The 10,766-nt window shown below is 33.5% G+C and overlaps 1 protein-coding gene across 11 annotated transcripts in view; it reads right to left on the bottom strand.

Annotated features, from left to right (window-relative positions):
* The window catches only part of BMPR1B (bone morphogenetic protein receptor type 1B), a 247,075-nt gene that overhangs the window by 188,442 nt on the left and 47,867 nt on the right, over positions 1-10,766 (bottom strand). For 10 of the 11 annotated variants that reach the window (XM_015588483.2, XM_025046011.1, XM_015588490.2 and 7 more), the window contains one exon: positions 10,274-10,375. In XM_015588483.2, the coding sequence (XP_015443969.1) occupies positions 10,274-10,325 (52 nt within the window). In that variant the 5' untranslated portion in view covers positions 10,326-10,375. Of the gene's footprint in view, positions 1-10,273; positions 10,376-10,766 lie in introns of those variants that run through there. The other variant, XM_025046013.1, reaches the window with a different exon arrangement.

Raw genomic sequence — 10,766 nt, 5'->3', positions numbered from 1 at the left:
GCGGGGGGGGCGGTGGGTGGTGGAGAAAGAAAGAAAGAAAAAGTGGGGGAAAACCTCGGAAGATTGTGCTGTACAGGTCGGATTCTGGAATTACAATCTCCAATTTACAAACAATAAAATTTAAGCTCAAAGAGTTATTGAAGTTGCCCAAGGTCACATGGCTGGCTAAGAAGGTCCTCAAGTTATTATGGACCTTTGAACTCTTAAAATAAGGGACCTGGGCTCCTCAAGGAACTACAAAGCTGCATCTCTTTATGCTCCTTGTTCTTTTCCTGTTTGTTTTTAGTTTCTACCTGAATAAGAAGGATTAAATACCTCAAAAGCCCTACTCATACCTTTAGTTTTAGGGAGAAATATTGGTTTTGTGCTTAAATACAATATTTGACTTGGAAATCTGAGAATTTCCAGTGAGAGACTGAGGGAACTGTGAATGTTTGTCTTGCTCTCTTTCTAGCAATACCCATGGCCTTTCTTCCATATTTCTCCTTCCTGCTTCTTAACATGCTTGTTCTTCTAGGACTTTCAGAGTGGTTCTGGTGGTATTACTGTAGAAAATACCACCTGGCACGAACAAAGGCACTTTAGCAGGGTTTGAACAGTGAGAAAAGTACAAGAACCTGCCTGGTGTGATAGGGGAAAACAGACAATGACCAGGAAGAGGCTAAGGACAAAGACTTGGATAGAAAGTCCTGGGTGAACCCTGTCTGTGTGTGTCACTGGACCTGTTCCTTGTTCTTGCATGTAAAATGCTTGTCCCACGGAGCTGTGAGATTTCCATTAATTTGCATATGTAAAGTACTTAACACATAATGGCAGACCATAAATTACAGACAGTAGTAGTAGTCACAGTGCAGTAACTCCTCAATGTTGTGAATAGGTTCTTGGAAACTGCCCTCAAAGACCTTACAATCTAATGGGAAAAAGATTAATACACATGAAAAAACAGTCACTAATTAGCTCAAAGAAGTAGGCATCTGGGGAAAATTATGACTATTTTTAAGATGGGTTTATTTGATACCAATATTCATAAGCAATCTTACACTAGCAAATCTCACTTTATCCAATTTGTTAAAGCAACTTTCACTACAAAATCAACATAAAAATAGTGTTAAGCCAACCTAGTAATTACAGCTGGAATTTTCTTAACTAAAAATTATCACTTGTTAAAGGAATTCACAAAATGGCTTTGTTTAGAATTTCCTTCCAGACTTATTCAATATATATACACCATTAAATCTCTCAATTTTGAGTGATAATAATCAGTCTAAATTTTATCATAAGAAAACACAGATTATGACTTCACATCTTTTCTGCTAAAGTCAAGTCCTTCCCCTGAATTTGCTCTTCTGAATATCATGGCAAACTATGAGTTCTAATCTCGAAATATAACATTTGAAAAAGAATGTTATTTAATGTTAGCTTTTCTGCTTGACTGGATAAAGTAATTTAATAATTGAAGCTAAAAACTAAATTCATAATTTATTTATAATTCATAATTCTAGGCTATTCTTAGCAATACACACTATAGGTTCAAATATTACCACTAAAAACTTAATTTTATTTGGCTTATTTCAAATTTTCTCCAGTGCCTTCTGTCAGAAGCTATAAAAGCTTCCCCCAGGGCCATTTTTTTCTCTGTGTATTAAACAGCTCACCCATAAACCCTCACTTCAAACCAAGTGAAATATGAAAACAATGACAAAACTGATAGTTTAGAATTACTATTCCCTGACTAATTCCAGACTTGATATTTTTAAAAGCCACAAACAATTTTCCTTTTTTTTTCCACTGGGAATCTGAAAAAGAAAAATAAACATTTTGTTTTCTTACATTACTAAACCGGAAGTAACTAATCCCCATTCAAAACAAGTACTGATGACAATAACGATCTAAATAGAGTTTGTTGCTGAAAGATACATAGGAGATAAATATACTCAGTAATATTCCATGGCAATATTCACTACTTTTGACAAGGTACATAAATATTTGTGAGATCACTGTTATTCTAAAAGTCTATATTTATAATGAAACAGGGAATTATAAAAGATATTCTTATAAAAAAATTTTCCCATCTTAGGAATTTTGATCTCTCTTGTTTAAAATACTCTATAGAATTTTATATATTCCAAATAAAGACATTATTTCAAAGTTATTAGTTGTTTTTTTTTTTACTACAGAAGACAGATATATGGAAGGCACGTAGTTTGTCACTGCAAATCACAGTAATAAATTATGATTCAAGAAGGAAATGTCTGATGAGACACACTATGTAAAGAACTTTTCAGATAGACCTGTAACAATTAAATAAATTTCTCTGCTAAAATGATTTATTTTTGCTTTACTCTTGTATAGATTAGAAATAGACATATCTGTTTTCCTATACATAAATAATCCATAGATACTTAACAGAGTCTTTTTCCCATATGTTATGGGAAGAATAAGTATTTTTATTTTTGATCTCCAAGAAACAAGAATTCTTAGTTTTCTATGTACAGGCTAGAAAATGTAATACTCATATGCTGGAAAATCCGATAAAGTTTCAAAATAAAATTCAACTAAAGATGTGCTGCCTCTATTAACACAAATTGCATTTCTATATTGATTCTGTGAAGTTATACTGAACAAGAGATAAAGAAAAACCTTTTAGCCAATGTGCTAAATGACAGTAACCCCTGTTTTCCCCTGTTGTGTTATGAAATGTTTCATACATGAGGCCCATGTCATTCCTAGATCTGTTAACAATTTCACAGCTCAGAGTTTGGCTTCATTGGTTAAGCATCAAGCTGCCCTATCACTTGTATAGACCTGAAAAGTTTGTTATGGTTCATAATGTAAATGTCACAGAAGTGCACATCTGCTGTTCATATTTTTAAAGTCTGTTATAATAATGATGTCACGGAAAAAGGCTGGAGTGTATTACATGTCCCAGACAGCCAAACCATTCAGTCTCTCTAGTCAATGCAGGTATATAGGTTGCACCATAAACATTATGATAGCATTACAATAAGGCAAAAAGTTCTTTTAAAAAATCACTGAGGGCAGGTAATTAGCGCCTCTTTAAAGATCTGACTTAAGGAAGCCTCACTTACCACTGGAACTACCCAAAATGCACCAACATCACCGGCTCATTGTCTGATACCCTACTGTGAACCACAAAGACTTATAAAAATTACAATATAAATTAGACCCTCGAAGGAAACAACACGAGGTCATCTAAACAAATAAAATTATTTCTCTTTAGTTACATATTTACATAAGAAAGACGATGAACTGAAGCCTGATCTTCAGGGAAATGCAAAGCAATAATACATAATAAATTTTAAGAGCTTACCTATGTATTAAAAAAACTGCATCACTTGTAATGGCACAGAATGTTAAGTAGGTTCAGATCCTGGCAGAGACCAAAGAGAAGATGTAGAAGGGTCTGGTTTCCTTATTTTAGTATTCTTTTATAGCAGAACGTAAGGCCATTTTCCGAATAAGAATTTTAAAAGTGATTTTAGAAATATGTAAATATAAAAAAGTTTCCACTCTATACATTTGCATCATTTTAACTATTTCAGTGAAATTCCAAATTAGGGAGAAAAATAATTCTTTGAACATCAAATATGTACATTATAACTATTAAAATTATTTGAATGCTCTTGAGATAAAAACAGAACAGAAGCAGGACATTAAAAAAAGGGCCTAAGTTCTAGTCCCAAATCTGTCACTAAGAAATTGTTTAATCTTAAACAAATCATTTAATAGCTTTCAGTTTCAGTCTTCTTAACTTTAAAATGAAGACCATGAGAAACAATAATTTATGAAGTTCCACTTTCCTATAATAGTATTTCTCAACCTACAGTCATAGGTATGGGAGGACCAAGAGTCAGAATGATGGCAGCTAAGCCAGACTTGCTCAGTGCATGGCACTGTCCGAAGCACTGTACATATATTAATTAATTTAACCTTCAAATAATAGGTACTAATATTATCCTCATTTAGAGGTAAGACGTAAGGAATGGACAAGTTATGTAGCTTGCCCACTGTTACATAAGCAGTGAATGGAAGAGCAAGAATCAGCATCCGAGCTGACTAACTCCAAGGCCAGCTCTTTTCAACACCATGCCACATTACCTATACTAGCATGTTCCTTGGAATGGAGAGGTCTGGTTGTTTTAATTTTCTAGTAAATAAGAAAAGGCAGAATTTAATAGTAAAGGTTTGATGATTGAGGATATTGCAGCACCTTAGATCATAACAGTTCTACAATACAGTACCACATAAAAGCAGAGAAAGTATTAGATATTTCCCTAGCTCCTGGTCAGTTTTATTCAGTCCATAAAATGTAAACAAACTATCAAGGTTGCAAATAAGACCATTTTATGTGCATAGACATACTGTATCTTATGCTTGCAACTCTAAGGCAACATTTCTTAACACCTGTTAATACTTGGAGTTGCACTCTGAGGCTAGAATTCAGAGTGGTATGCCATAAAGTGACAGCAATAGTTAAATCTGATATCAGCTATAAGATGACACTTAAACATGGTATCTGTGACATATAACTACAGTTTGAAAATGAGATGTTTCAACCATGATTATTTATAGCTGAAGGCAAACTTTACTTATCAGCATGGGAAACAGCTTTGTTTAATTTACTGCCTATTGAGACCGGTTTATTTGGTTGGTTAATAATAAGTAAACAAAGAATAGTTTAATCTCAGTAGCATGAAATATAAATATTCACAAGTTTGTTTACTATCTCGACAAAAATGTGATATAGTTATAAAATTTCCTACATGTTCCCAATCAGTCATATGATCAGTGACCATGAAATTTCACAGATAGAAAAGAGCTTATAAATGTTTTACTTTTCATCTAAGAGACAAAATATGACATCTTTTCCTCCATTTTAATAGGTCACATAGTTCAAAAATTTCTAAGAATTCAAACTTTTGCATTGTACCTTCAAGCAGCTGTGAAAATAAAATTATTCTGATTCCATTTAAATTCCTTCTTGCCATAACATAAATATCCATGTCAAAATTTACAAGATTAAAATAAAAATCCACTTATCGGCACCAGCGTTACATGCAAAACAATCCTGGTCTTCCTTTAGAAGCGGCAACTACATGCAGGTACACCTCCAACCAGACTTGCTTTTTTGTCTCCCAGTCTTTTGTTGTGCCTAAGAATTATGTAATCAGAGAACTCCTTTTACAGTAAATAGCCACAGTACAAGGTAAGTGTGGAAATAGATTCTAAATCATTTGAAACATTTTGGGCACAGCTGGCAGAACACCTGTTAGAAATGGATAAGTGATATTTGAAACACCAAACAATACAAGTAAGACTGTTCACACAACTTTTGCTGCACACTTTCCGGCATCAACAATTTTAAGTTTATTGAATGACTGATGAAAAAGCAACAAACTAGAATTAACTTAGCATTTTATTTTTCTTCTTGGAAACACAAAGAGCCCATTGAGAATAAGTGCCCCAAAATGAATCCTTACCAACTCAACAATCTCACAAATAAGTGGAAAAGTCCTGTAAAATGCTAATTTTTCTTTCTTTTATTTGTTTATGTTGCCCTTACCGCCTGCTAACTTTCATAATATTTTTTATTTTTTAAATGTCTAAATATATTTTACAACTAAAAACAGAAAATATCTATTAAGAAAATATTAACTTTACCTTTACTATCTTGAACTACTAAATGTTTACTTACTTAAAGTAAGTAACCATTTTTTTTATCTACTACAAGATAGCAAGGCTTCAAATTTTACAACTTAAATCTAGAAGGTATGTGAAGAAAGAACCTAGTTGAATTTCACAGGATTTATCATCAAACAAAAAAAAAATGAAATATGGCTTGATTTTTAAAAGTCCCAACATTCAAATGATGTATCTGATTCTCTGAGAACTCATTCCTGACCAATCAATAGCATTTACGGCACCCTTATAATGCATCTACACCATGTATGTCAAAATTCAGAGCAACTTTTATTCAGGGGAAAACCAGAAACAGAGAAATCAGTTAAAATTTGTGCCAAAAACCAGTCATTCAAAGATAAAAGCATTGAAGAGGATTATGAAAGTGAGAATGAACTTTAGGGGCAAATTCTAGAGACCGACAAAGTATGAAGTAACAGAGCTTGGAAATATAGTCAATTTAGCATAAAAGAAAGGAGCAAATTTGGTACAGTGACAGTGGCCTTAGTGCATAGCTGATAATATGATTTTTAAAATGCCGAATTGAATAATAATCTAAGTTAATTAGCAATCTAGCAGCCTCATACTAAGGCAGACTACATGTGTTGCACAACTCAGTAAACACTATTTTTTCACATGTTCAACAAATGTGATGAAGACAAAACAAAAACAAATCTTTAAGAACTTAAAGCTCTGGTAAAACTATAGAAATTTTTATCTGCAGAAACTAGGACATGTTGGAAATCCCATAAGTGATATTGCAAAAGCCTGCATTTATAAGAAGTCAGATGGAAAAATTAACCAGATCCAATGTCTACTTGTATCTTGAATAATTCTTGTTCTGTTATTTCATAAATGTTTCATTTTTACATCATCATAATAACCCCCAAATGCATTAGTATTATTGGCCTATTTCCTAGGCCAAAAGGGGGCTGAGGGAGTAGTATCAGATCAATTTGTATAGTCTCTGATTAAAAACAAACAATTCATGTTCAAGTATTGACCACACTAACTATAGAATACTGTTGAAATTCACCTTTCATGAATGTTGGCTTCCACTGTTGTGGCAAAGGTATCCTAAAATGACTTTTACTTTAAAATGTCTCAAACCGAAACAAGACATTTTCCTAGGTAATATCTGGAAAAAATTACAGCAACCTATGAAAACCAGAAAATATAACCAGCAACCCTAAAAACTGTAAAATAATGACCAAGATTTTTTTGCTACGTATAAAAATTATATTAATAATATACTACCTCTACCTGCTTGCTTCTATCAAGAAATTATGAGAAAATAAGAAAGCTACTACAGCTAGATATCAAATATTAGTTATCAGTTTTCTTTGAACCTGCTTTTAAGTAAAAAAGTTTATAAATTTTACAAATTTAACAAAATCAAGCACCAACTCACACTGCATTAGTCTTTTAAAAAATCCAAATACGCAAGTACAATGGGCATTCAAGCCCACTTTCAAGTTGTAATTTTTAAGATTTTATGACAACCTAATAATGTCACAGACCACCATATTGTCAAGAACTATTAATTTTATGTTGAAAAGTTTAGTTATTACCCTGGCTTTAACTCATAGTATTGGGTTACTCCTTAATTATAGAAGCTATAAAATTAATTCTAGAGCAAAGGAGAAATATGGGGAAAATTTTAACTTGTAGTCATAGCTCTTTTTGGATGACATACAGAACTCTCTTAAGCATCTGGTTCCACCATCAATGCCTTAATCATTTGCTGCAAGTTGGTGACTCCCAATTTAGGATGTTGAAGTCGTAAAAAAAAATTTACTGTCAAATGGCAGTAATTAAAAGTTCAGATTATGGAATCAGATTGTCTGCAGTCTTGGCCAAAGCTCAAAAACCTCTCTTTGCCCTAGTTTCACTTCCAAAAAGTGTTGTCATAGAAATAGAGTATTGTGGAAATTATAATGTACTTTTAAAGAGGTTTTTGGTATATGGTAAATATAGCTATTATTATAGCGATTTTCTGTAGTGCCTCAGAATCCACAGCATCTTGAAACTACTATCTCTCTATGTTTGAAAAACTATCAACTCAACAAGCTCTGATTCTAAATTCCAAGGACCAAAAAGGGACTTTTAAAAATCTGACTCTTGACTGAGATGGAGTACAAATACTTCTTCCTCTTTCTCTCACTAGTACAGCTAAAAACTCTGGTTGTCATATGCAAAACACACATAAGAAGACTATGGAAAGTGCAAAGGAGATAACCAGCTGGGACCTCAGGACTCTAGGGGATAAGCAGGATTACAAGTTCCCTAGATGTTCTTTCTGTTTCACATATCCTAGAATGAGTCAGCATTATCTTCAATGCACTCAAGGGACTAATATGCAAATGAGAAATGTATAGTTGTATATCGTGGCTATAGATTTCAGCCTTAAAGACTTAATTACTTGCTCAGTTTGTGAACCTCCTACATATTCCAACTGGTTTTCTCTTTTTTGACTCCCCAGGAAGATGGTTTCTCTTCCATCTGGCTGTCATACCCAACTCAATTTAAACTCTTTTCACTGTTCACCTGCAAACTAATGAATCTGACTTGTTTGTTTTGTTTTCATTTCTGGTTCTCTTTTCATTTTTCCCATGAGGGTGAATAATGTTCTAGCCATAACATCTTGGATCCCAATAAGTAGTGTTTATAACTACTGTTTTGAACCCAGCTAAAAAGGATTCTTACCTTACCGTCACTATAAGATTCTTCTAATTGTCAATCATTCCACTTCCTATTTGGGCATCTGCATTTAGGACAATTATTCTCTACAGACTTCATTTTACATGAATTAATCTTTCCAACCCACACCCAGTATCCACTTCATTGTTCTAATTTCTCCTATTTAATTTTTTGCCCTTTAAAAGTAAAAATGATCAATATTTTCTAAGATTTACTCCCTCACTATCCTATAAACTTTTATCTAAAGTCTATCTCATACTTAAACTTGATCTTTGCCCTTCCTCCCCTCGCCATGTGTAGATATGTGTATACCTGTATGGATGTATGTATATGTATATCTATAAAACTTTTACAATATAAAGAATTCATTTGTATACTATGCTTTATCTTGTGTTCCCCAATTATTTCATGTGTTTAGTCTTGTCCATCAAATGAGATCACACGCTTATTGAGGAGAGGAATTAAATCATATTCTTATAATGTTTCTTCCACTATAGATATCATGGTGCTAAACACAAAACAGGTATCAATTTACTCATTCAACACATGACAATTAAATTCGCACTAGTTAATGTGCGGAGGGCTGGGGATAAGAGGAAAAGAATTTACAGAGTACTATAAAGGGTTTACAGAGTACTATCCGACAGTCAAGGAAATATTTTAAGGTATATATTGAGAATCAAATTTAGGATATATTCAAGACATTATGGAAGGACAGAAAGAAAGTATCTATCTCTGCCAGGAAAAGTCATCACAGAGAAAAAATATTTTCTTTAAATAGAATCATGAAGGATAATAAAAATTTCCCAAGTAAAGAAGAGCTGGAATAACATTCAAGAAACAAGGAACAGCAAGTTCAAAGGAACAGAATCAAGAAGGAATGAGCAAGCAGATGAACTGAGGAACTATAGAAAATTCATAGGCTCTGAGTACAGGTAGTGACAAGTAACAAGGTTAGAATGGCAGGCAAGGATTTAATGAAGCTGAAGTGCCCTATAAGCCACAAGACGTAATCCAGGAGGCATTGGGGGTCACTGAAGAGAGAGTGATAGGATCAAATATCCCTTCTGCTGATGAAATAGTAGACAGCTTGGAAAAGGGAAAAGTGCACAGATGTTAAGAAGCTATTTTAGAGTATAACTGAGAAATAGTGAGGATCTGAGCTAAGGGATGAGGAAATGCGATCATAATAATTGAAAGCATACATATGGATGAACACAAACTGAGTGAGTAGAGAGAAGAGCCGAAAGAAAAGACTCTGAGTAACATCAATGTTTAACACAAATCTTTACGGAAAGTCAAATCCATTCTTAGTTTGAGAATAAATTAAATGTTTTTCTATCTTTAAAATCGTAGTTCCCAATGTATAAACAAGAAGAAACAGGTCAAGAATAATATTTTAAAGCCTAAACTAGAAACCATGTTTATCTATCTATTGATCTTGGATTGTCTTTCAAACACTAAGTGTTCAGAGATAACAGAATTCCATCTTCTCTGCCCACTCCCAACTTGTCAAAGTGAAGGGGCTGCAAAAATACCTGTTCATAAGGTTTTCTTTTGAAAATGGGTATAAATGAAATTCACTGGAAGGCAGTAAATAAAGTCTACAATCACTCTTAACATATGGTCTCTGCACCATTTGGCTTCCTGTCTTCGCTAGTACCTCCCTCTTTACCCTACCCACCCCCCAGGAATTCAAGTTACTGACTTAATACCTTAACTAACTATTATGTGACCTGGTTAGACATATGGTGAACTGCCTCAATATAAGTTGACATACAAAATCATTTTATGGTTTTCCCCTTAATATCAATTATTTAATTTCTATGAGGTATACTATCATGGCAAATCTGAATTGATTTAGAATACCAACCAGATAAATATACTGCTGAGTTTTGTAGCACACAATGCTCTTGGTGATTCATACAAGGTAGACCTACTTCAGATACATTCACTCTCTTGACCACGCTGAAACCTATAAAATAAAAGAAATAATAACTGCAAGATTGATATTACGTTTTAACAACAACAAAAAGTACACAAAAACTAAATCACTCTACTACTGAAGGCAACATAACTTTAGAAAGATAAAGCCATTTCTCCTTAAATCATACGCCAATATCTATTTATTTTGTTCGCCCTGCTAATACCCTCTTAACATCTACTATGTCCACGTATTATGCTTATATTGAGAAATATATGAAATCTTGTATACTCCTTCAGGTGAAGTGACTGCCAATAACTGAATGCGAACGGCACCTATTCAAACAGCTGCCATCTTATCATTTAGTCCCCTGCTCTAATATAGCCTCCCTGAAAGTTATTCCCTATTCGGGCTAATATAACATCTCACACATATTCCAGTT

The sequence above is a fragment of the Pteropus alecto genome, unplaced genomic scaffold (assembly GCF_000325575.1).
Source record: "Pteropus alecto unplaced genomic scaffold, ASM32557v1 scaffold63, whole genome shotgun sequence".
Taxonomy (NCBI): domain Eukaryota; kingdom Metazoa; phylum Chordata; class Mammalia; order Chiroptera; family Pteropodidae; genus Pteropus; species Pteropus alecto.
This window is presented reverse-complemented; position numbering and strand designations above follow the sequence as displayed.